The 25742-nt window shown below is 49.6% G+C and overlaps 1 protein-coding gene across 6 annotated transcripts in view; it reads right to left on the reverse strand.

Moving 5' to 3' along the window:
- Window positions 1–25742, reverse strand: part of PLCG2 (phospholipase C gamma 2) — a 174056-nt gene that overhangs the window by 21043 nt on the left and 127271 nt on the right. For all 6 annotated transcript variants that reach the window (XM_038538196.1, XM_038538197.1, XM_038538193.1 and 3 more), the window contains 11 exons: window positions 22765–22945; window positions 21364–21435; window positions 19406–19515; window positions 15841–15937; window positions 14468–14534; window positions 13272–13429; window positions 9605–9707; window positions 8096–8305; window positions 6628–6773; window positions 5747–5861; window positions 4770–4937 (listed from right to left, as the gene is read on the reverse strand). In XM_038538196.1, the coding sequence (XP_038394124.1) occupies window positions 4770–4937; window positions 5747–5861; window positions 6628–6773; window positions 8096–8305; window positions 9605–9707; window positions 13272–13429; window positions 14468–14534; window positions 15841–15937; window positions 19406–19515; window positions 21364–21435; window positions 22765–22945 (1427 nt within the window). The remainder of the gene's footprint in view (window positions 1–4769; window positions 4938–5746; window positions 5862–6627; window positions 6774–8095; window positions 8306–9604; window positions 9708–13271; window positions 13430–14467; window positions 14535–15840; window positions 15938–19405; window positions 19516–21363; window positions 21436–22764; window positions 22946–25742) is intronic.

Consider the following 25742-nt stretch of genomic DNA (forward strand, 5'->3'; position numbering starts at 1 on the left):
TATGACCCCAGTTCCTCTCAAAAGCTTCTTATTTGCATTCTATCTTCTGATTCTCCAGGACAAGCAATGCCTGCCTCAGGGCACTCCCACTGTTTCCTCTGTGTCTTCCACCATCCATGTTCTGGCTTCTCCTATTATTCTTCTGACTTCTCTTGGAGAAACTTTAACAGAATTTATTAGTATGACTAATCCCTCTCGCCCTTCCCACTGCTTAAGGTAAGGAAGTCAATGCACAGATTGCAAGCCTACCCCTCCTCTCTCCTTCTTTCCCCTAATTTGGGTAAGCTGTATTATCATCTCTACAGGATATTGTGTATAAATAATACGGTTGACCCTTGAGCAACACAGGTTTGAACTGTGCGGGTCCACTGTACACACAGACTTTTTTCCCATAAGCATAGTACTGTACATGTATTTTCTTAACATGTTCTCCAGCTCACTTTTATGGAGACGGTATAAAATACAAAGTATGTGTTAACTGTTACAAGGCTTCTTAGTCAACAATAGGCTGTTAGGTTTTGGGGGAGTCAAAAATCACAGGTGGCTTTTTGACTGCTTGAGGGATGGACACCCTGAACCCCCACAATGTTCAAGGGTGAGCTGTATTGTATTTCATTTTGTAACCATAACTCTTCCACAAAGGGAGACTTGGCTATAACGTTTCCACACCTACAGCAGAGTGAAGGTAATATTCAGGGAACACTTGTATACTGGCCACCTAGATCCCTACCATCAACCTTTTACTACATTTTCTTAATCACATGTACCCAACTCTCCATCCAATATACAGGTGTATGTATATATATTTCAAAAGGAGGTGAAGACATCTGTACACGTCCCCCTGCATACGTCAGCAGGCATCTCATGAACTGGAGTTCAATACTTGTGGACAGGGCTCTTCCGATTTAAAATTTGTGCATTTCATTGTGTGTCAATTTCAGATGTCCAGTGCTCACCACCTTTTTACTGGACTTCTCTATCAGTGTGGTTTTTTTTTTTTAAGATTTTATTTATTTATTCATGAGAGACACAGAGAGAAAGAGACAGAGACACAGGCAGAGGGAGAAGCAGGCTCCATGCAGGGAGCCTGATGTGGGACTTGATCCCGGGTCTCCAGGATCACACCCCGGGCCAAAGGCAGACGCTCAACTGCTGAGCCACCCAAGCGTCCCTCTACCAGTGTCTTTGTTAGCTAAACTTGGCCTCTCATTTTCTTCACTATGACCTCGGATGGCACATACTCTAACACATCTGTTCTTTGATTTTACATTTGAGTGATCGTCTGGGTATATAAAACTCTCAGCCCAGACTTTTCCTTGGAGGATTTTGTGGACGTTGCCTTCCATGACTTGTGAGGTTTTCTAACCTGTTCTCCCCTTCTAGATGATGTGATTTTTCTTGGTTTTCTGGCTTGTTTTTTGCATGGAGACCTACAGCATTCCTGCAGTCTAGCCTCAGCTCTTCCAGGTTTGATGTCAGGGAAATCTTATTAAAATGCAGATTTGAATTAGGGCCTGGGGTGGGGCTGAGATTCTGCATCTCTAAGAGCTGGTCTGTGGACACTGGAAGAAGTCATCTAGGTACTGATGGGCTGTCAGAATGTACTGGACTGCTGAGCGCTCCATGGTACTGGGAAGACTATCAGGTAGTCCCTGTGCTCTAAGGACATGGCAGTGCCCTTTGGCTGAGAACTGACACTCAGCAGGTGGCTCCAGATTTGGAGAAGTGAGCTCCATCCCCACATCCCTCCTTTCAGTGGCCAGGCCTCATGTTGTGAGCAGCCTTCACGCATCTTGGGGTTAGTGTGGAGAGGTGTTTCCCAATTTTACCAGAAACAGTTTGCTTCTGTTTTATCCTTGTTGGTTTGGATTGTGTCACAGACAAAAGGGAAGCAGACACCTCTTTTGCAGCACACTTAGTATTTTGGCTTATTTGGAGTACGGGAGGCCTGTGGCGTAGAAAAACGTGGGGTGTACGGTCACACATTCCTGGGGCTGTAGCCCAGCTCTGGTCCTGCAGGTGTGTGACCTTGAGCAAGGTAATTAATGTCTCTAGGCCCCAAAGTGCTCATGTTTTAAAAAGCAGAGATGATAAAATCTTTCACAGGATTGTTGCAAGGATTAAAGCGTTTAAGGCACAGAACACAATAAATGATGTTTTCCTTCCTTTCTGAGCTCCATCTGCCTCCAAAGCTTAAGTGCATCCCTAATGACAATGGGCAGAGTCTATCTGTGAGTTCAGAAGGTCCCCAATGCCTCATGCACAAGGGGATTGTTCATTTCATCCCTTCTCTGAATATGGATGTGCCTGGCTTTGCTGGAAGTGGCACAGGAGCAAGACAAGGTCCTTACTGACCATGCTCACAGCTGCAGGAAGGCCACATTTTTCATCATCTCTGATATCTGCTCTTTGTGTGTTTTTTAAAGATTTTATTTGAGAGAGAGAAAGCATGAGAGAGAGGAAAGGAAGAAGCATGTTCCCTGCATGCAGGGAGCCCAACCAGGGGGACCCTGGGATCAGGACCTGAACCCAAGGCAGACACTTCACCGACCAAGCCACTGAGGCGCCCCTGCTCTTTGTATTTCAAATCTCTCCAAGCTAACTCCTAGCATTTTCTAGATGAACAGACACAATTTGGTGGCTGGTAAGGTAAGGGGAAGGGGAAGGGTTCATCAACTCTGATCTTGCTCTCAGGCATTGGAAGCAACCACAAAACTCCCATCGCTTGTCCTTCAAGAGGACACGGTAACCAGATCATGAAAGCAGAGCTGCCTGTCTGCACACGATGAGTCCAGAGGACGTGGGTTAAGAACAAACATCGTTACCATAAAAAGAAATCTCTCCTAAGCTTTATTTATTTGGTATTCTAAAAGGGCACATGATGAAACTGCAGCTTCCTTGCTGGGTTTAAAGCAGCTGACAGATGGGCAGCCCGGGTGGCTCAGCGGTTTAGCACCGCCTTCAGCCCAGGCCGTGATCCTGGAGACCTAGGATCGAGTCCCTCTTTGCGCTCCCTGCATGGAGCCTGCTTCTCCCTCTGCCTGTGTCTCTGCCTCTCTCTCTCTGTCTCTCATGAATAAATAAAATCTTTAAAAAAATAAATTAGCTGACAGAGTGGACAGGTGAACCAAGGATCAGACTTCAGTGACTTACAGGTGAATACTTAAGAGAAAATTATGAGGACGGCTGTTTCTAAAGTTCTTCATCTACTCCTTTGCTTAGGAATTCGTTTCCCGGGTGATAAGATGAGGCGTGGAGCTCCATCCTCTTGCAGTGCCAGCTGAGGAGCTGGCTAATAAACCTACACCCTCCCAGACCCTCCCCAGGGGAAGCCTGGGCACAAGCCCAGGGACCTGTAGTCTCTAAACACATGCCCTGTTAGGCAGGTGCTGGAAATGCTCAGACTTATGATATTAAGAAAGGTAGAAACTTAGGGAATATCTGATGTGTTTCAAGTTAAAAAAAAAAAGAAGAAAAGAAAACAAGACACAAGGTTTCCAAACGACATCAAGAAAAAAAGACTATATCGGTGTATAATCATGAAAATGAGTGATTGGTTTCTCTTGAAAAATGATCCTCGGGGAACAGTGACCTATGAGGACTCCAGAAGGATCTATGATCTTGTGTGTCATGCCTCAGCAATACTAAGGAAGGGGGAAAAGGGATTCAGCATTGGGTGAAGGTTTGTCAAACGTTACACATAATGCAGCAAGAGAGAAGATGAGGGCAGCCACATTTACAAAGCAGCACTAAGCTCATGCATCCTGAATCCCCTCTCTGGGGGTCTATCTCACTGCATTGTGGGGGATGAGACTTAATTTTTTTTTTAAGATTTTATTTATTTGATTAGAGAGGGCGACAAAACATGAGAGATTCCTAACTCTAGGAAATGAACAAGGGATAGTGGAAGGGGAGGCGGGTTGGGGGATGGGGCTAACTGGGTGACGGGCACTGAGGAGGGCACTTGATGGGATGAGCACTGGGTGTTATACTATATGTTGGCAAATCGAACTCCAATAAAAAAATACATTAAAAAATTTTTATTTGAGAGAGAGCATGAGTGTGTGCCAGAGGGAGAAGGAGACTCCCCACAGAGAATGGAGCCCAACATGGAGCTTGATCCCAGGACCCCAAGATCATGACCTGAGCTGAAGGCAGGCGCTTTACCAACTGAGCTACCCAGGCTCTCTGGTTTCTTTGTTCATAAGATAGCTGGTCATACATCTCAGCTTGGCGTGGCAGTAGGCTGACACAAAATGGCCCTCCTCGAGGCAGGAAGGGGTTTTGTTCAGCACAGAAGAAAAATCACAACAACTGGAAGAAGTTTATCAACCATTCCAATTTTACGGAATAGGAAGGTGAAGCTCTGATGACGTGGGAAGAGGCAGATCTGAGACTGTGACTCACAGGTGCTCAGGGCCCTGGTCTTCCCACCAGGGCACAGTGCCAGCCAGGCAGAGCAGGAGATGAATCACGAAAGCCCCTAGCCTTTCAAGAGGAGACCAAGCTACTGTCAGGCAGACAAGCAACTAATAATCCAGTTTTGCACACAGAGGCCTGAGTGTGAAGGGCCCAGGATCCCCGCCTCTCCTAGTGCATGTGCCAGTGCATGGTGACAACCACGTGATCAGCTGTCCAAGTCACCCAGTCCATTCTGCAACAATTTAATAAAAACCAGGGGGAAATGCTTCTTCATTCTTTCTAAAGGCAGCGGCACAGACCGAAGGAAATGCTAGCCCAAAGCAAACACCTTAATTAAAACGTCTTACCTGATTTGATTCCTTTGATGGGGTAAGTGGCGTGAGCAAGGAAATTGGGGTCACTGAACATATCTTCCTCATAGACCACAAAGCGCAGAAACGCCAGGTTGGGGTCGTAAATTTCAAAGGTCACTTTCTCCTGTGTTGGAGCCCAAACAGGGCTTAGGCCATTGTCATCTGGAAGGAGATCAAGGCTCAGCAGAGGCTACTTCTGTCCAGCCTCCTCCTAGTAAAATCACCTCTATTATCCCTAGAGGGGCTTTGAGTCTCCTTAGCAGCCCTATAAATATGCATCTATGCCAAGACCTAAGAAATACTTTTTCCAGGAGCAATCCTGGTAAAGCTGCTGTCACAGGTCTGATCCTTAGTAAGCGCAGAAAGGAGACCACGTCCCCTTGCTACAGTTCCCACCGCGGCTCCCTGGAGTATGGAAGGAGGGGGAGCTATAGCAGGAACAGGTAGGTTTGGAAGAGATCACAATCACAGAGAGGGGAGCTGCACCACTCGCCCACGGGGAAATGGGTCTGGCTCTTTCAAGAGGGTGAACCAGCCACCCCCTGTGAAATGCCCATTTCACTGGTGCGCACATGAGTTATTCATCAGGCTGCCTTTCAACAGGAGCAGTGATCCCAGGCGTTAAAACATGGACCATTTCCTCCTGGCTTCAAATGGAAGAGCAAACATTTCTCTGAGCCTCACTTCCCTCTATGGGATAAAATGACCAGGTTAGGGGGCTGCCTGTGGGTTAGCCACACGCTCTGTGTCTCTGCTGCTTAGCCTTGGACACAATAGATAAAGGGCGCAGGGGTCCCAAAGAGGACCATCCCGGCTTCATGGCCCAGAACAGTCCCAGGTACCAGTTTCACTGGTTAATCATGGGGCCCTGTGTTCCCCCCTCCCCGAGCTGAACCAGAGCAGGCATGAGAGATGAAGGAAAAGACCTGGACAATAAAGATACACAAAACCCCCAACATGATGCAACTTACTCACGACTGTTGTCTTAAACTTGTTGTTGTCATATTCAGCTCCACAAATTTCCACCTCCACAAAGGGACACGCGATACTTCGTCCAAGTTTGGGGAGATGGCGAGCCCCAAGAACCTAGGACACCAAAGGTAGGTACTAGAATTGTCCCCGATCCATCCTGGGAAACATGGGCACATCCTGTGCGGGTGGTGTGTCACAGAGCTCAGCCTGGGGGCTGGAGTCAGACCCTAGGGGGGGCCAAGCCAGCCCTGACCACCCCCTGCAGTGGACACCCCACTGCTTCCTGGGAGAGTGAGTGCAAAGGACAAGTGGGATCGGAACCCTCATGCCATCACCCCTGAGCACAGACACGCACACACCTGTGCCCACACTACCTCCAGAGACAGCCCAGGAAAGAACAGAGGACAAAGTGGTAGTTTTTGTAATTGGCCTTTTGTTTAAAAAAAAAAAAAAAAAAAAGGCTTTTCATTACATATGCAGCATTTTTTCTTCCTTAATCGTATGATAAATGCATTTCAAATCTCTACCTTGCATAGTTTCCAGAAGTCTTATAAAGAGACAATTCATCCAACTTTCAGAGAACATGTTAACCATTTTCACCCCCTAAAACTGGCCACTGGTGAGACACACTCTCTACTCCATGAATGGCCATTTCTCATGATTTCCCTCTTCCTCTGGCTGGAGGCTGACCTCACTGAGACCCTGCTGAAGCCAGCAAGAGATTAATTCATACCTCACCCCGCCAGGTCACATGGGGAGGTGAACAAGTCCCCTCCCTAGGACCCTAGGGTGCACTGTAATTCAGATCCTGAAACAATGACTGGGTGTCGATGGTTTCAACAAGATGACAGGTGTCACTAGGCAGAGGGGCCTGAGTTACCTTGACTGACAGAGTCATCAGGATCTTCCTCTGGGACTCAGGTGGCATGGGGTCATACTTCTCCGTCCTCATGCTCTCAGGCTGTAGGACGTAGCCCGTTCGCCCATTGAGTGAGAACAAGGCGTGATTCATCTGCATATACTTGTCTGAGAAGGAAAGGGAACTGCAGCTGTAAGAAACGTAGCCTCTTGGGCCAGCGGTGCTAGGTGGGGAGTGATTTATACCTGTCTCCAAAAATAATTTCAGGCAGTTGTTAAGTTATGCATCTCAAAAAAATCCCAACTGGTGAACACCATTCTGACACTAAAACCTACTCAAAGCTCAAAATTTCTTAAATCTCTTTTTTGAGAGTTGATTTTTAAATTTCACGTAAGACTGCAGGAAAAAAAAAAAAATCACTTTAACTAAAATGCCGGGAAAGATCCACACACGAAAGCGATCTGATAATGTTGCTATAAATACCTGTACCCCATTGGCGAGATTAGGAAAGGAGCAGGAACAGTTTGCATAAGAGAAAATACTTCCTAAATACATGGAAAACTGGTTCACCTCCCTCCTAATAAGGGAAGCCTTACCTGTAACGGGACGTCAATTTGTACCTATCTGATGCACCAAGATTGAAAAGTCGGATAAAACCAGGTTGGTGAAGTCACGCTGGAAAGGTGTATTCAAACATCTTCCCAATTTGCCTTCCCACCCCATAGTTTCTCTGGAGGACTGTCTGGTGAGGCGTCTGAGCTCAGGAACTACAGGGTGCAGGTGTCCTGTGGGTCTCCTCAGGAAAGCTGGCCCACGTGCCAATGCTGGAGGACCCGGCCTGCACTCTGAGTGTTCCATCTGGACGCTGGATGCCCCCATCTGTGAAGCAGTGCTCACGTAAGCTTACAGAGGACAGGGCCATCTGTAATAGCAAATGAGGGAAGTGCCTTGGCGGGACACCTGTTAAATAGATTAGGTTTCCATTCAATGGAATCCTACACAGGCGTTAAAACAGTATAAAGGAGACTACTGATGAATATGTCCCTCAACAAAAGAGCACAGCGCTGTGATTTATGCTGCCATTGGTGTAAAAGTTTTACGTGTTGAATTTTCTCAGCAGTGAACACCTCCAAAAGAGTATGAGCATGAAGCCCTCAAAGAAGGATGGGCCAGGAGAAGAGTTCCCTGAAGATAGCCATTGAACACCTGGATCCAGCTGTACCTGAAGCTCAGTTGGATTTTTTTCCCAGAACTCCTGGATTTTTTCAATACATGAGCTCAAGTATCTCCTTTCTCTCTTAAGCCACCCTGCTCCGGTCAGTCACCTGCCATCACAGAACCTGCCAGATACAAATGCCACTCTCTGACTCCAGCTGCTGGGCCTCACGCTAGCATGCTTGGTGAGCCCTGACAGATCTGGGACAGCAGGTCATGCTGGTGGCCTCAGCTGACCATGCCTGGAATGATGCCACCATCCACGCTCCTTTACCTGGAGTCTGGAAATTGAGTGCCACCATCTGGGAGCCGCACAGCCAGAGGCGAAAGGGGTCGTAGTTGGAGGAGTCCACCCTCTGTCCCTTCGGGTAAACACGGGTCAGGCCCTTCTGATTGTACTTCAGGAGGTCAACGGGTTTCTGTCTGACGACACTGTCTGCCTTTGTCTCCACAAAGGACCGGATTTCTCGGAAGTCAGGGTTTTCTGCACACAGAGAGGGAGTCACCGTTTATGCTGTCTGATGCACTTTCTCAACGCCTGCTGCAACGGCTGGACGCATGGGTTGTAAACTGAAACCGGGGACCTCAGAGGCAAGACAGTCCCATGGTGCTGATGCTACTGCCATAAGTGGTACCGCTATGGGCCCTTGCCTCCGAGGATCCCAGCATTCCCACAGCCCTTTTGGTCTAGGATTAGTGTAATTTACGTCTTGACTAAAACCCCCACCAGCCTTGTACCCGAAAACACCAAAGTTGGTACAGTTACAGGGATGGCCATGGCAATCAGCAGGAGGGGAGAGCTCAGGACCTGGCTTCCTGATTAAAGATGCTGTGGACACAAAATGAGGGAGCCAGGCACCACCTGCTGCTACCTGCAGGCAGGGATGGGAGAGGAGGGACTGTCTCTACAGGGAGGGGTGGGAGGAGAGGTACAGGAACGTGCAGCTGTGGTGGCCAGCCCCTAAACGCGCTGAGTCTGGTGGAGCCCAGTTCAGAGCTCTGCCGGAGGAACCGAGGGACCAGCTGCCCAGTCACTGGTAACTAGTTTTCAATGCTGTTTCTCTGGTCCTCTGTCCTGGAATCACAGACTCTTAAGATCAAAGAAAGGGGGAAGAAAATATGAACAGGCTCTTAGGAAGTCAAAAACTTGCTCCTTTGGAGAATTTGAGAAGATTCATTTTTGAATGCTTCTGGCAAGCTGAATGGCCTCCAGGGACCTCCAGGTCCTGATTCCTGGAGCTTATTCTGTGTAACTTATCCGGCAAAGGGACTTTGCAGATATGATTAAAGAGCCTGAAATGGGGAGATCATCTGGGCCCTAGACGTAGGGTCTGTGTATTAGAGAGGTAGAGACTTTTGACCACAAGCCAAGGAATGCTGGCAGCCACCAGAAGAGGCAAGGCGCGGCTCTCCCCTAGAACCTCTGGACGGAGCAGGTCAGCACTTGGACTTCAGCCCAGTGACACTGAAGTTGGACTTCTAGCTGCCAGGACTGCGAGCAAACAAACAGGTGCTGGCTTTAGCCACGAAGCTTGCTGTAACCCCTTAAAGCAGGAGGGGGAGACTAATGAACCTCCTGCAAGAGTTTTTCTCCCGAAAATACCAGAAGGGCCTGATTCAGCTGCACATCCATCCTGAGGACAAACTCGAGGGGAGGCTCCTGCTTAAAGAGCAGTTGGAAAGGAGCAGGAGCTGCTCTCATCTTGCCTTCTGACGGCACTTGACTCAAAAGGAAAGCAGGGTTTTCAATGAACGCAGGGGGCAAAGCCAGGGGAGACGGTACCTAAATTGTCCTTGGTCTTGCTGGTTGGCTTGCAGTAGACGACCAGGTCCGAGAGCTCGATGGCGATGGACTGGTTCTTCTCCCAGTACTTCATGTTGTTCTCCTGTTGGAAGCAGCCCCCCGCGTCAGCCCCGAGGCTGGCCCACATTCTCCTCCCCGGGACCCATTTGCCCCCTTCTGGCTTCCTGAGGGTTCAGATCCTTTAAACACATGGAAGCTTTCCTTTGCCCTGCCCCTCCTCTCCTGCCTTCCAAAATTCCTACGCTGTTTCCACCCAGAACTGGGGTCTACCTGGACCCAGCTTCCAAGAATGGGGGTGGGGTCCCCTCTGTCAGCATCCCACTCTTCTCAACCTTCTGCTCTCATCCATTTCCCTACAACCATACTCTTAGGGTTCTCCAAACCCATGACCCCACATCCTCATGGGTGCTGCACACCCTTGTTAGAACTTGCTGTTCCCTATACCTTCTTCCCTGCAGTGGGCCTCTGCCTTCACCGTTCATAGCTCTCGACACAGGCTCTCTCCAGGCCCCAAGCCATGTGCCGTTTCCCCTTGGAGGATGCACTATCCACTAGATGTCCACTGTGTGAGGATGAGTACTTGCTTCACCCCGAACCAGGCCAACTCTTCCAGGTCTCACCAAATCCTGACTCTTCCTCCCACTGGAAAAGGGGGAGCTTGGAGAGATAATTATATATAGAGCTGCTCAGCTTTGGGCATCACACGCTAAGTACATGATGGATATTACTTAGGGTAGCCTCCACCTCCCCCGAGAGGTAGAACTTGTGTCCATTTTGCAAAGAAACTTCAGCACACAGGGTTGAATCACACTCCACAGCGGGCCAGTGAGAAGACCAGATGCCTCTACACTCGGCCTCACTCTTGTCAGCACATCATCTCCTAGAGAAGATTTTTTCTAAAATGACCCAGATTTCATCTCCAGGGTCCCCCTGAACCACAGCAGTGACCTCCTGCCCCTTATCCTGTACCCTTGTCATCTTTCCTCTGCCAGTCCACGAGATTACCTCCTGCTTCTGGCCTCTACCCAAATCATTCCTTTTCCAGGAAGCTTTCCTGGATAACTCTAGCCAGGAGTAGGAAAGGAATGGTGCCATTCACCACTAGTGCCTAGAGCTGTCCTCACAGAGACACGAGGAGGTAGCAGGTGTTCAAGTGACAGGTGGTGACCTGGTGAGAAAGGCTTTGTCCCACCTGATTATGACAGCAGGAACTGGAATCCAGCATGAGTTCAAAAGCTGGCCCTCTGTGCCCAGTGAGCACATCATATACTCTATGCCTCAGTTTCCACAACTATAAAATGAGGTTGGCTAACTAGAGTACTCCCCCACTAGGGCTCCCCACCAGGTGTGTGGAAGGCCACAAATGGTGGCTACTCTGACTGCCCTGCACATGTGTGCCCCTAAGGTCAACAGAATTGCATAAAACAAGGGCGGGTGGGACACGTTCTACTTGGAATTATGGAAATTTGGCCTCAACAAAGCATAGAACTATGACAAGTCAGGGGGTGTCCCTTTTTCCCCAACCTTAGCAGAAAACATCTGTTCAAGATGAAAAGATATCCTACTTCTTCATAATCGTGTAACCATTACTCCTCAGGCCTACAGGTTTAACCCATGGGGCAGTCTCAGAATTTGATCTTACAGCCCACTTCACTGGTCAGGCTCTGGAAACTAACCTAGACAGATCTTAGTGACTGGTCTTTGGGCATCCATGGTAAAATCACAAGAGCCCGGAGCAGGGGGCCAGGGACACATGGGGACTGTAAGGCTGTGTGGCCAAGAGCAGAGCGGCCGGCAGTGAGCTGAGCGTTCACTGCGTGGGTTTCCCAAGGGCCGGGGGTTGGGGGGCGGGGGGGAGGGGGTGAGGGATCCCTTGCTCCCACAGCTGGCTGTCCCCAGAAGGGAAGGAATTGGTGGGTTCCGCTGACCTGTTTTCTTCCCCTTCACACATAATAGAATGAGCAGATGTAAAAAAAAAACAGTGAAAGAGGAATGCAAACCAAGGCGGAGACCAGGAGCCTTGCAGAGCCAGGCTTGATTTCAGAACCCTTCACGTGGGGAGGGGAGAGCCTCTCAGTAAAGGTGCATTTCTCTCTAGTGAGAACGCCAGGACCCACTGTGCATCCTTCCCCTCTAAGCCCCACCCTCCATCCTCAGGCTTGGGTGCCTGAGAACAAGGTCTGCAGGCACACCGGCTAAGGGCTCTCTCTGCTCTCAGCGGGGGCAGAAATCCCAAATACTAGAACACGCCCAGGAGGGTCATGTCACATGCCAGCTGATGGTGCCATCCAGAGCACGATGACGACCGTTCAATCAACAAGGAGAACATGCACCCCAGGACCAGGGTGTCTGACTCCACACCCCCTGCCCTGCCCCGGGCCACAGCAGAGGAACAGGAGGGCAGAGAGGAGCTGCCCCCAGCTGCAGAAACAGGCCCAGCTATGCTGGCCCCCCAGCTCATGGTCCGTCCCACGTGCCTGGAGAGGGTGTGACAAGCCTGGGGAAGAAGGTAAGGTCTCTGACTAGACTCGGGGACAGGGAGAGGGCAAGCCCTGCCAGGAAAGATGCCCATCCGCCCAACCGCAGCAGAAACCCTTCTAAAGTAGATGACTTCACTCCAGGGTAAGTGAGACCAGCCAAGATGTGAGGCCCGCCCTCCACCAAGGAGGAAGAAATGACCAGGCCCCAGGGAGTGACCCTCCCAGGACTCTGGAGGCGGGAGACTTATCATCAACTGTCAGCAAAGGAACCCATGAGGTCCTGAGAAAGCTTAGAAATCAGTTCTTTGGGTCAAGATCTGCCTTAGAAGCACCAGGGCCTGTGGAAAGGCACAAAATAGAGCAGAAGGTGCCTTGCTCCATCATCTGAGATACGGTACCACTGGCCTCGGCCCTCCTGGCAGGACAGAGAGACTGTCCCTGACTCCTGCTAGATGTCAGGCACGGGGCCTGGTCTCCTTCAGGAATCATTTCATTTCATCCTCCCTGCATCCTGTGACTATGGTATTGGTCCACCTTACAGACCAGAAAGCAGAGGCCCAGAGACGTGGTTATTTGCTGGGGTCCAGCCCTGCCTCATTCTAAACCTGCTGTTCTTACCCAGAACATCACCCTTCTCAAAACCCCTCCAACCTAATACCAGTGCTCCAGTTAGGATAAACCCTGAAGTATTCCTTCCCATCTGGGGGAGAAGTTCCTCCCTGAGAGTATACGCTAGTGTTGGAACACAATGGGGTCCTATCAAGCACAAGGCCCCACTGCCGCACTGCGGGTCCTGGGAGGTGAGCTCAGGCCGCGTGTGCCACGGGGAAGGACCCAGGTTGCTTTGAACGACGTTTACCAACAAGAAAACATTCAAAGTGAGAAACAACGCTTCTTGTTAAGATATGCAGGGTCAGACAGGCCCCAAATATCACTGAGCACTCCACACCCACTGAGCCTTCTGAAGGTTCGAACTAGACTGTGCTTCCCAGGTGACTGCCAGTATACCTGTCCGCTCCACGATGACTGGCACACCTGTTGCCCAAACCCACTCTACATCTTCCCTGAGTTCTGGGCGGCCCTGGGCCTGCCCCTCCCGCTGCCCAGACCACCCGGCTGACCCCTGCCTCCTCCACCAAATGAGCCCAGCTGAGCCCGGTGCCTACCTTGGTGTCTATCTTCCAGGTGATCTCCCGGATGCTCTGAAACCACTCAAAGAGCTCCTCCACCTTGTCCGTGGCAAACTCCACCGGGGGGTCACCTTGCTTCTTGGGCTCCAGGATAAACACGAATGGCTTCTGGTTTTTCCCCTGGGGGGCTTTCACTTTGGGAGACAACAGTGAAAGTCCTGAGCAGCCTGAGTCAGAAAGGCCAGCCTTCACACTGCCCCGCCGCCTTTCTCACGTATGCAGCCAAAGTGCCGCTGCTACAGTTCTGGTCCGCAGTGACCGGGCTGTCTGCCTGGTGGCAGGTGGGGTCTGGCCTCTTCCCCTACATCACAGCCGGAGAGCCGGAATGGGCTGAGTCGTGTTCTCTGAGACCTTATGTCTGCATCCTAACCCCCATACCTGGGAATGTGACCTTCCTTGGAAATGAGATGCTTGCAGAGATCCTTAAGGATCTTAAGATAAGATCTTCCCAGTCCAAGAACTAGTCTCTGTACCAGAGAAAGGAGAGGGGAAATTTGAAACAGAGACACAGGAAAGATGGCCCCTGGAGTGCTGTAACCACAAACCCAGGAGCACAGCAGCCACCAAGAGCTAGGAGACAGGCATGCGAGAGACTCTCTCCGCAGAGAAAATATTTTCTAGAAAGAAAAGGCCAGGAGAGGAGAAATGATCTGCTGAATATCATTGGCTAAGATCTCTGAGCCTTGTGTGTTAGGCAATATTTTAAGCGGATTATACGCACTCTATCTCATTTAATCACAACCTTTCAGAGGTGCTACTCTTTTCATACTTGTGTTACAGGAGAAGGAACAGACTCACTGAGGGAAAGTAACACACGGAAGGTCATATGAAGCTGGTAGTGACAAAGCTGTGGCTCAAATTAACCTGATTCTAAGCTCCCTCCTTGTAACCCCTGAGCTATAGGCCTGTGCTCTGAAAATATAATGCAGACAATGTAAGAGCAGTAGGTGAAGGCCCAGCCCCGAATACCTCAGCCCCTTCTCCATCTCTTAACTTGCCGTGGGACCCCAGCCAGGTCCCATGGTCACAGAGGGGCTGGCTTTCCTCGTCTGGCCCAGACTCATGGGCTCACAGACTGATGGACTGCAGACCCTCCCTGCCCAGGGCACTCCTGACACTAGGCTGCGGGGGACGTGGGTGGGAATCCATGCTCAGACTATGTGTACACGTACCAACGTTATAGGTATTGAGATCCAGTATTCCCCTACAAAGAGACCCTAAGGGATTGTCTTCAATAATCTGCAAAGAAACAAGACATAACTCACGTTAGTCTTAACGGGAATAATAAAAAGACAACCAGTTTTCCAAGGCACACCGTTTAGCAGAGACACTGCCTGTGGAACTGTTTAAAATGCATTTTCATTACAGGATACACCCGTGGGGAGAGCGCTAAATAATGAAGCATGTTGCTGACGGGGACCCAGCAGTGAGCAGGTGCCAGCAGGTTCAGTGGTTCATTTTCCAGTCTGTAAAAATGAGCCCAGTGAATTTGAGAACAGGTTTTGAAGCACTTCCATGGATCTGGCTTCAAAAAAACATTCTAAACCCTTATTCTGACATTATTATGAACGGGGACCATCTAGCCTCCTAAAGCCCAGCTCAAGAACCTTCTGCGGCTTCCCATGTCCTAGGGGCGGGGCGACATGCCCAGGCTATAGGATCTGCTTTAAGGCTTTCCAGGCCCTGGCCGGCCTGGCAGCTCCACCTCCCACTGCCTGTTTTGACGCATCCCAGGGTCTGGGTGCACAGAGAATATCTTGTCCTTGGGACAGCTGGCTGAACTGTATCTGGCCGCTGCCCGTGTGACCCTCACCCCCACCCCTCCACCAGAGTAACGCTGGCTGTAGGGGTGAGGGCCGCATCCCTGCCTTGGGCCCGGCACGCTGAGCACAGCCACGTTCCTAGCACCACACCTTCGCTTAGGCTGCATCCCCACCTGGAATCCCCTTCTGCAGGTCTGGCTACTGATCTCTCACTTGACTTCTAAGGCTCAAATGTCCTTTACTCCATGCGGTCTTCCACGCCTGCCCTAAGTCCCTCAGGAAATGTCTTGGGCTCCAGAAGGCCTCTGGGATCCTTCTTACAAAGAGCCCATCCTTGGGACAGCGCTGTCACCTAACAGCGGATGCTCTGAGTCCTCCGGGGAAGAGAGGCCAGGGAACGGAAACCAGGTTTGCGATGTCACCAGGAGGGCCTCGATGCGCCACCGCGTACGGCCACCTGCTTACTCACACCAGGCACGTCCGGAATGTCTGGCGGCCAAACTAAATGTGTTTCATTTGCAAGCTGCTTTAAGCAAAGGACAAATTCCCCGTTTGGCCATTTTCACTCCAGAGGGAATCCTCCGGCCTATGCAAAGCCTTCCAGCCCAGCACAACGTGATTAAAACATGACAGGCTTGTCGCAGTGACTTTTACCCACGACAACTGGGACTGCTCCGCAGGGACCACATGACCGCGTGAGTAGCACGTCCTGCTGAGACGGCTCCGCGGATTCCTCCGAGAACAGGATCGGCAGGTCTCCCCGTGCGGTGGCCCACACTCACCTGCTTCTCCAGCTCCTCCACGTCGACCGTTGAAATGTCCTCGACGTAATTGGATGGGAAGTACTGCTGGATTCTGGTTCCATAGTCCCCCTTCCACCTAGATGAAAACAGAGGGCACTGGAGGGCCTTCGTGGGCAGGTGTTAACGATCCCTCACCTCCGCTGGTGGGGGAAAGGCGGCTGGAGGTGGTGATCATTATCTGTGACAATGGAGCATTTCAAAGTGCTCCTCTGCTTCTTTTAATGAGCGATGAGTGAGTGGAGGGTCAGTGTCCTCCCCAGAATGTGATTCTAATGTTTGGTCAAAGACACCAAAAGTTTTCAACGCTTTAGGGGCATATCAGAGGCAAATGCTCAAGTCTAGTGCAGGCTCAACGCCACTGCAGGGAGGGCTGTGAACTTAGAGCTAAGAGTGCGAGATAAGGAAGGTTCTGGAGCTAGACAGCCTGCAACCAAATTCCAGCTCCAGCACCAACTGTAAAATGGGAATAATCCCAGTGCCCCCCTCAAAGGATTTTACTGGGACCAGAGGATTCCACATATGCGGAGTGTTCTTGACAGCGCCTGAAGTACACAGTAAGTGCTCAAATACTGTTAGTTCTTACTACTCTACTAAAATACTGCCCCCCCCACCCTCCTCCTTTCCTCTGTGACAGCAATGATAACAAGGGACGTAACTGATCTATGTATCTCCACTCCACCAACCTGTGGTCCCCTCTTAGGTTTTTCCCCCAAAGTAGTGTCTAGGCACGCAAGGCCACTCCCTCCAACTGCCCACCTGTGGGCACCCTCTGCAGCCAGCGGGCTCTTTCCAGAATGCGTCTCTGATCGTGCCACACCCACTCCGCTCCCAAAGCCTTCAAAATCAAGCCTAGATGCTTTCGCCTGCCCCCAGAGACTCTTGGACCTGCCTCTCTAAGACTCACACTTGACGCTCATCCCAGAGAGCCTGTCGCCCCCACCCTTTTGTCTTGCTTCCACGCCATGGTCCATGTCCTTTGTATTCAGCTTGTCCCTAACTAACCATTTGAGACTCAGCTCAGGCATGCCTCTTCCAGGGAGCCTTCCCTGACTGCTGCCTGGGCTGAGTGTTCTTCCTCCGTGCTCCTGTGGGATCTGTTCCCCACAGCTGTGGAGGCAGTCTGTACCTTTATTCTAGCTTCTACTTCTGTCTTCCCTGCTATGGGAGATCTTTCTCTACTTTAATCAAATCAGTACTCTGGGGTGGTGGGAAGCATTTAGTGAATGTTTGTTGATCTGAGCAAGCAGAGTGAGGACCGACTATCCCGTGGCCTGGCGGAAATAGGACTGCCAGACTCTCCAGACCCCTTTCAGGCAAAGACTGGCCATATCCCGGGTGACCATATGTACCGTTTGCCCAGAACTAAGTTCATACCTGTTGTCCAGGGATAATTATTAACAATAGCATTCCTTTTGCTCTAAAACGCATCCCAGTTTGGACAAAAATGCCTCAGCCGTATTGGAGCTAGGCTGAGCGGATGCACACAAAGTGGCTGATGCAGCCACTAGGTGGTCCTATTGCCACTAAAGTGAAAGAAATGAGGGGATCTCAGTGGGCAGTTTGCCCAGAGCCTGTCACCAAAGGCACTTACACCAGGCCCTCACCCCATCTCAGGAGCCCTGGAAATTGAGAGCACTCCACATGAGACATGTGAAAAGGCATGAGGCTATTTCACACATGGAAAAGAATGTGATTTAAAGAGATCTACTCACAACTTGGTAAAAGTCACCCACACAAACAGAACCAGGACCCCAACAGAGGCAGGGTACAGAAAGGGGCATCATGGGTCCAGGGGAGACCCAGACTCTGGCCATGGCCCTCAGGGAGAGGCAGGTGAACATCATGGTTGGCAAGCTGAGGGTGGGAGCCTACAGGCAGGAGCTCCAGGGCTACGGGGGGGGGGGGCTGAGGGGGGCAGACAGGAGCTCCAGGCCCCCACCTGTAGCTTTAGCACATCACTCTGTTGTTACCTCCCCTTTTTTTTTTTTTTTTTTTTACTTGGGGGACCCAGATAAGATGTGGATTAGAAAGACGGCATGCTCAAAAAAACAAATAAGCAAACAAAAAAACTTTGAAAACCCCTGAACCGAGTTATCTCGGTGGTTCAGTGGTTGAGCATCTGCCTTCAGCTCAGGGCATAATCCTGGGGTCCAGGGATCAGATCTCGCATCAGGCTCCCCTCAGGGAGCCTGCTTCTCCCTCTATGTCTCTGTCTCTCTCTATCTCTCATGAATAAATCAATAAAATCTTTAAGAAAAAAAAAAAAAAAAAGAAAAGGAAGAAAAAAAGAAAGAAAGCCCCTAAACCTTGTACATGAGTCAAGTTAGAGAAGTATCGGCTTTGGAGTCAGAAGGCCTGGATTCAAATCTCAGCCTGCTGTGTGGCCCTGGCCAAGTTAGTGTACCTGTCTATGCCTCTGTTTCCTCATCTGTAAAATGCAGGTAGCCTTTCAGGGTCACTGTGTGGGTTTAAATGAGCTATTTCAGATGAAGTGTTTAAATGGTTCTTGACACAAAGAAGCACTTGATTCAAGCTGCCATTCAGATTTCTAAGTCAGGTCCAGCTATCTTGCAGGTACTTGTTGCATTACAGTAAGAAATAATCCTGCAATGGGCAGCCCGGGTGCTCAGCGGTTTAGCGCCACCTTCGGCCCAGGGCCTGATCCTGGGGACCGGGGATCGAGTCCCACGTCGGGCTTCCAGCATGAAGCCTGTTTCTCCCTCTGCCTGCGTCTCTGCCTCTCCCTTTCTCTCTGTGTGTCTCTCATGAATAGATAAATAAAATCTTAAAAAAGAAAAGAAAAGAATCCTGCAAACCACCTACCCAGGACTTAGGGATGGGCAGCAAATTTTTTTTCCCAGGTGGAAAGGGAGCAGAGGTAACTGAACTCTGGTACACATCTAGGTACCTCTAGTCTAAAAATGTCCCTGCTTCAAGCCAGGGTGGGGCCACTGCACAAGACCAAGCAATAGCATAAGAATTTTAATATAAAATAACATAGAGGCTCGAGTAATAGGAAGAGCCTGCCCCAGTTAGTAGCTGTACAATCTTGGAAAGCCCTATTTGCTCTTTCTGTTAGTGAGGATATGCATAGTCAACTCTGAGGGTTGTAATGACCATCTGGTTAGACCATGTATGAAAGCAATTAGCACAGGCGGAAGGCATCAGGAGGTGGTAGGTGCTGTTATAACTAAAATAGCATAGAACATGGGGGTGAATGGGTGACGGGCACTGAGGGGGGCACTTGATGGGATGAGCACTGGGTGTTATTCTCTAAGTTGGCAAACTGAACACCAATAAAAAATAAATTTATTATAAAAAAAATAAAAAATAAAATAAAATAGCATAGAACAGGATACGAAAGATGGTTCTTAACTGCTTTTCTGAATAGAGTATGTATCAAGCCACCTTCTCAGTGAAGGTACAAAGCCAGCCCAGAACAGCAGAGAAAGGGGTTCAGAGCTCAGCTAGCACCTGAGCCTCACCTGCAAGAAGGGAGAGGTCAAGTTCATCCTCCAAGAGGCCCAGCCCCCCTCAGCCTTACCAGCCCCAGGGCTCCTTCGAGACGTTGTGAATGAGGGCCCCACGGCAGAAACTCAGCTCATCGCTTCGCTTGGCTTTGTAGTCATACAGAGCTTTCACGGTTCTCTGAGGCTTTCGGAGGGGGAACACAAGAAGGAGAAGGTCAGGCTGGGCCACAGAAGCAGGGAGAGGCATCTGCCTCGGTTCTCATTAGGGAACAGGAGGCTTCAGCCCAATGTTACGGTGCCATCTGCTGGCAAAGGGCTGGCACTGCACTGCAAAGGAGCCCCAAAGTCACCAGGGAGCAGGGATGGGGATTGGCCCAAGGTCAACCAGCTGTTAAGTGGCTGAGCTCAGAAATAAATCAGTTGAGGAGCACCTGAGTGGCTCAGTTGGTTAAGCATCTGCCTTTGGCTCAGGTCATGATCCTGGAGTCGAGGGATCGAGTCCCCACGGGGCTCCCTCTCCTTCTCCCTCTGTTCCTCCCTGCTTATGTTCCCACTCTCGCTCTCAAATTCATTAATTTTAAAAAACATTCTTTAAGTTAAAATTGTAATGCACGTGTGTCACCTAAAGTACTCAGCTCACCAGTTTCAGTAAGAATGGTCACGAAGAAAATCAGCAATGGAGAAACCCACACAGGACCAAGCGAAGGGTGAATGAAACAGAAAAATGGCAGGTGTGGATAGGTGGGGCGGACAACTGTAAAAGAGATCTCTGTGCAGGCAAAGACCCAGGAATGGAGTGAGACAGTGATGGAGTGAGCATATAGAGACCAGGGCTATCTGCCTTGTTTTCAAAGTAAGTTTTTTTTTTTTTAATGGTTAAATGATTTTCAATCACAATAATAGCAATGATTTTATTTTGAGGCACTCACCACAGTCTGGCAGCTTGCAATCAAAGTCAACTACCATCGTGTTTTACTTGTCTCACTTAGTGCTTGGAAGTTTTCTCTATCACTTGGGTTAGTTGCCAGGATTTAGAAATGGGGAGAATTCACATAAAATATTCAGATTATTGGCTTGCTGGGAGAAACCAGGAGACCTGGCCTGCTCTCTGGAAAGGCAGCAATTGCAGGCAAGCAGGATATACGTAGCTGCCCTTAAGATGGGGTGTGAGTTCCTCAGTTTACCAGTCTCTACCATCCTGGACATCCAGCTGACAGGCAGCCCTGTCAGCCTCGCTACCAATGCCTTCTTTACTTCTAATAAAAGTCTCCTCATCATTTCACACACACACTCCACTTGCCCACATCCTTCCAAGTCTTCATTTCTTGCTGGGAGGGACTGGCATTAGCCGAGGACCATAAATTAAAAAAAAAAAAAAAAGATGGGGAAAGAAAGAAAAATTCATCTCTGGATATCCCCAGAGCCCACGAGCAGGGCCCCTTCCTTAACAAGAAGGGGTACGTGAACGGTGCACCAGATGCACCCTCCCCCCAACAGAAAATTCACTATCGTTCTTCCTCTGCAGGCTCCAACTACGAGTGAGCTGGAACCAGAGCGAGGAGGAGCTGGGGGCCAAGAGCAAAAACCCACCCCCACCTGCGTGAAATCACACACCAGCCAGGGTGGGAACAGGAGATAACGTGCACACTGCAAGGAGGTCGATGAACCAAACAGAATTTATAAACACCACAGGCTCTGTCAGTGAGCAAGAAACATTTGAAAGATTTTTAATTAGAAGTCGTTTGGCCCAAAGGTGGTTCATCAAACCTCAGAATTTTTTAGCAAGGCACAGTCGCTTTCACGTGGAATTCTATTAACCTCTTTCCTGAAACTAGATGTCACACTGTCAATCATTTCTTCTAAAAAAAAAATAATAATAATTTAATTTAAAAATAAAATAATTTAATTTAATTTAAAAATAAATTGGGAGGAGGCAAGTTTGCCCAGAAGTTCCCTTGCCCTGTAATGCTGTGGGGTTGTGGGGTGCGGCAGGGACCAGGTAATGGTATGAAGGGGGCGGGTGGCACTGTACCATAGAAGGATTGATCTCACTGGGATCCACATACATTCTGCTGACGTCATAGAGGGAGTTTATATCTCTTTCCTGAAAAAGAACAAAGCAAAATAAATGGAAGCATCCAAGTTCGGGGTGGGGGGGGTGCACAGAACAAGGCTTCTAGGCCACCCCCTGGCATAAGAGTGGAAATCTCCCAGTCCACTCATGCCTCTTCGTAGAGATGGAAAGAAGCCATTTAAAAAGCCCCCCAAAACTTGGAAACTGCACCCCAAATGAGAGAGACCCCTGTGCTGGCCTTCTCTGTGCCAGGCACCACGCTCCCTCGCTACAGCACACACGCTGAGAGCCGGCGGCGCGCTAGAGCCACTCCGGGTCTCCGGACCCCCAGGCCCTGTCGATGGCTGGAAACGGGCACAGGCCGCAAACCGAGACAGGGGACGCACCTACCAGCACACCTGCCCTCTCTCCTGCTCTGTCACTGCCTCTGAGTCACCCCCGGGCTTGTGCCACAGCCGCTCCCTCACCCCAGAACCAACTTGCCCCCAGCCTCCCCCGGCCCCGCCGCTCCCTGTCAGGCTTGGGCTCCGGTTCTAGCCCCCCGAGGAGGCCACCTCCGACCTGCCGGCTGCAGTCCCCAGCAGCACCTTGCCGGTGCTATCTGCTTCGCTGAATCCGCGCAGCCCGGGACGTCATCTTTAGGTGTCAGCTCCCCTGCCCAGAACCTCAATTTCCCAAGGTAGGCTATGGTCCACCACACTTGCAGGAGCTAGAATCAGGCCTGGCCCATGGCTGGTGTACCCTGGATCTCTTTTCAAGACATTAATGAATCCATGTGACAGGGAATGGAGACGTGGTAATCAGATCAGGTCTGATCTCTGCTCAGAACCCTCCATGGCTCAGAATAGAAGCCAGCGTCTCCCAGGGGCCTGGCCAGCACCATGCAGTCCTCTGTGAGCCCTGTCCTTAATGAGATCTACCCGCATTCTGGCTCACTCAATGCTGGCCACACTGGCTTCTTCTGTGACTCCAGGCATAGGACCCAGGACCTTTGCACTTGCTGTTCTCCTTCTGCTCTATGGCTGCATGGAGTACTCCTTCACCAACTCTAGCATTGTTCAAACACTTCCTTCCCAGGAAGTTCCTTCCAGAGCACCCTTCCAGAACTACAGCATCGTGTATCCATGTCTCCACCTACCCAGTTTTTCTCTATAGTATGTGTCACCATCTAACACATCTGTTGTTGTTGTTTTAAATTTATCTCATTTATGGTGTCTCCCCTACACTAGACTGGAAGCAGCATGAAGGCAGGGTCTCTGTCCCTAGGACCTAGGACATGCAGTAAGTGCTCAGGAAAGTACTGAATGAACAGGCAGGTGAGTGACCTTCCACCAAACCACAGTGAGTTCAGCCACCTACCATATTGTAGCGCTCCAGGAGCTCAGGCGTCACGGGGTAGCGCAGTCGCATTTTTCGGTAGAGCGCGTGCTTTTCGTAGTAGCTGACTAGCTCCACGAGGCTCTCGAAGTAGGCAGAGGTCCCCAGCACAAAGTGCTGGCCATCCCGGTGAATGCGGCAGTGCTTCACCTTGCCCCTGGCCCTGGAGGGGGAAAGACCACACAGGCTGACAACCAAAATCCAAAAAACCAAACAGTTGTTATATGAGCTCCACTAATGAGAAACAACCTAGTTACCCATCCTCAGGGGACCAGATATATAAACAAGGTTGAGTCGTCCTACAGAATACAAAGCTGTTTCTTACAAAAATACTAAGTGACTCAACCACCAGCTCCTCTTGTCAGCCCGCTCCCCGCCCCCCAATTACAGGACTTGACTTTGGGAAAGTCCTGGTGTCCAGGTCAGGCTCTGCAAACAACGACCAAGGGCCAAATCTAGTCCACACTCTATACCGCCTTCCACCCTCACTTTTATAAGTAAAGTTTTATTGAAACACAGCCACGTTCATCCATTTCCGTGTGGCCTGTGGCCGCTCACCCTACAGCGGCAGAGCTGAGTAGCTACAACAGAAGCCACACAGCTCGCAAGGCCTACGATATTTATCCTCTGGTCCTTTACAGGAAATGTCTGCTGATCTCTCCTCTAGAAGACTGCCATTTGATGCCCAAATCTTATCTTCAGTGGCCCAGCTACAACAACCATGGAATTTTTTTTCCCCAAAAAGCAAACCAATCTTTTATTGCCTCATCCTATTGATATCTCTTGTATCAAAAAAAATACTAGCTTTTATCAGCAAGAATAGAAACATTTGGGAAAGTCAATTTTGACCCTAACTTTACAGCCAAAGAGCATCTTCTTAAAATGTATAAAGGCATAATTACCATGGGTGAACTATTCATCTTTTAAAATTTTTGCATGTTAAAGGGATGCCTGGGTGGCTCAGTTGGTTTACCACCTGACTCTTGATTTCAGCTCAGGTCATGATCTCAGGGTGGTGAGATCAAGTGCTGTTGTTGGGCTCCGTGCTGGGCGTGAGGCCTCCTTTCTCAAGCTTGTGCTCTGTCTCTCAAATACATAGATATAAAAACTGCACCTTAAAGACACTTTTTGCTTTAAAAAACATATCCTGTTAAGCCATTTCTTCAATATGTCCTGTAAAAAAAAGTGCTACATTTCTGCCTCAGTGGCTTATTTGCACGGATATTTTATTAAGTATTTCTCTTAAAAAAAAAACAACAAAAACACTGCTGAATAGACAAGTTACAATATGAAACTACAGTATGATCCCATTGGTATTTTTTTTTAATGCAAAGGAATTCCCACACATAAAATGGCACTGTATTTTCCACAGGTACATCATATACATGGAGGTCTTTTTTTTGAGGTCCACATGGAGACACCAGTTAGAAAACTGCTTTCTACTAAGACAAGGACCCAGATGAGAAGGGCAATGAGGGGCTTAGCCTTTACTGCAATGTCTTAATTTTTTCTAAGAATATATTTACATAATTAAGAAATTTAAAACTTTTTACAAAAGCTCCCTTGGGCAAGGAGGCTCTAGCGTATTGAGGTTAATTAAAGAGTGTGGGTCAGGGCACAAGGTGGCTCAGTGGTTGAGCATCTGCCTTTGGCTCAAGGCGTGATCCTGGGGTCCTGGGATCGAGTCTCGCACTGGGCTCCCCGCAGGGAGCCTGCTTTTCCCTCTGCCTGTGTCTCTGTCTCTCTCTGTGTCTATCATCAATAAATAAATAAAATCTTTATTTAAAAAAAAGAGTGTGGGTCAGGGTCTGGTTCCTTCTGGTAACCTGAGTGAAACTTTGCTTCCCTGTCCACAGTGCCAAGCATTGAGAGTTCCAGTCTCATGGCAAGTGTTAGGACCGCCATCTGACAGCCCAGGGTAAGCCCTCCAGGATGTGTCCAGCACCCCGAGGGTACTTGATAAATAAATGGTTAGGAAAATATAACCAAGGTCAAGCCAGAATGAGCTTCTTTGGCAAGAGAAAAATCAAAAAGGGAGACAGGAACGGCTGAGTGTGAACTGCACTTTCCAGCCACCTGGCTACTACAAGCCTGTGGACGCTGTGACCTGAGCTCTTATTCAGCTCTGCCAAGCAGCCCCTGCTCCCATGTCCCCCTGAGGCCCGCTTCCCACTGATCACACCTAGATAGTAGCTTCATCTCTCTGCATGGACTTGAAGGCAGACACTTGTCTTCTCTTGTAGAGATCTACCCAGAAGTTCAGTCTCTGTTCTCAGAGCCTAGAACAGCACCTGGCACAGAAAGGTACTCCACAGATACTGGGGAGGAGGAGAGGGAGGGAAGATCCCTGCAGACCTATGCTCTCCCTCTGCCTGGAACACATCCCCACCTGGTTCCCCTGGAGCTCCTGCTCACCCTCGGTCTCCCTCTGACCACTCTCCATGGCACTTACCGCACAATCTCACGACAATGTGTTTATGAGCCTGACCCACTCTAAGCAACAATTCTCAGTGGAGAACAGTGACACCCACCCCACACCTTGACCACAGTGAGTTTGAAAGAGTCTGTGTGTCCAGGCAGTGGGAGGAGGGTCATTTGTGACTATTACAATGACCAAGTTCCCCCAGCAGGCATGCATGGGTGGAGACCAGGGACATTCACCATCCCAACACAATGCAAAGAGCCTTCTCCTCCTCCCTCTTTGAGACACCATGACCTCGTCACTGGCTCATTCAGCCAGCATGTACTGACCACCTGCTGTTGGCAAGCCAACGCTTGGTAGAGGGAACTGCTCAAAACAAACACTTGTTTTGTTTTGTTTTGTTTTGTTTTGTTTTTCAAAACAAACACTTGCGACTAACAGGACATCTCTTGTTCTCAGCAGATTATTGACCTCATGAGAGCAATGACTAGGTGGTTTTTATCACTTCTGTATTTTTTGGAGCCCAGCACAGAACTTG

The sequence above is a fragment of the Canis lupus genome, chromosome 5 (genome assembly GCF_011100685.1).
Source record: "Canis lupus familiaris isolate Mischka breed German Shepherd chromosome 5, alternate assembly UU_Cfam_GSD_1.0, whole genome shotgun sequence".
Lineage (NCBI taxonomy): Eukaryota > Metazoa > Chordata > Mammalia > Carnivora > Canidae > Canis > Canis lupus.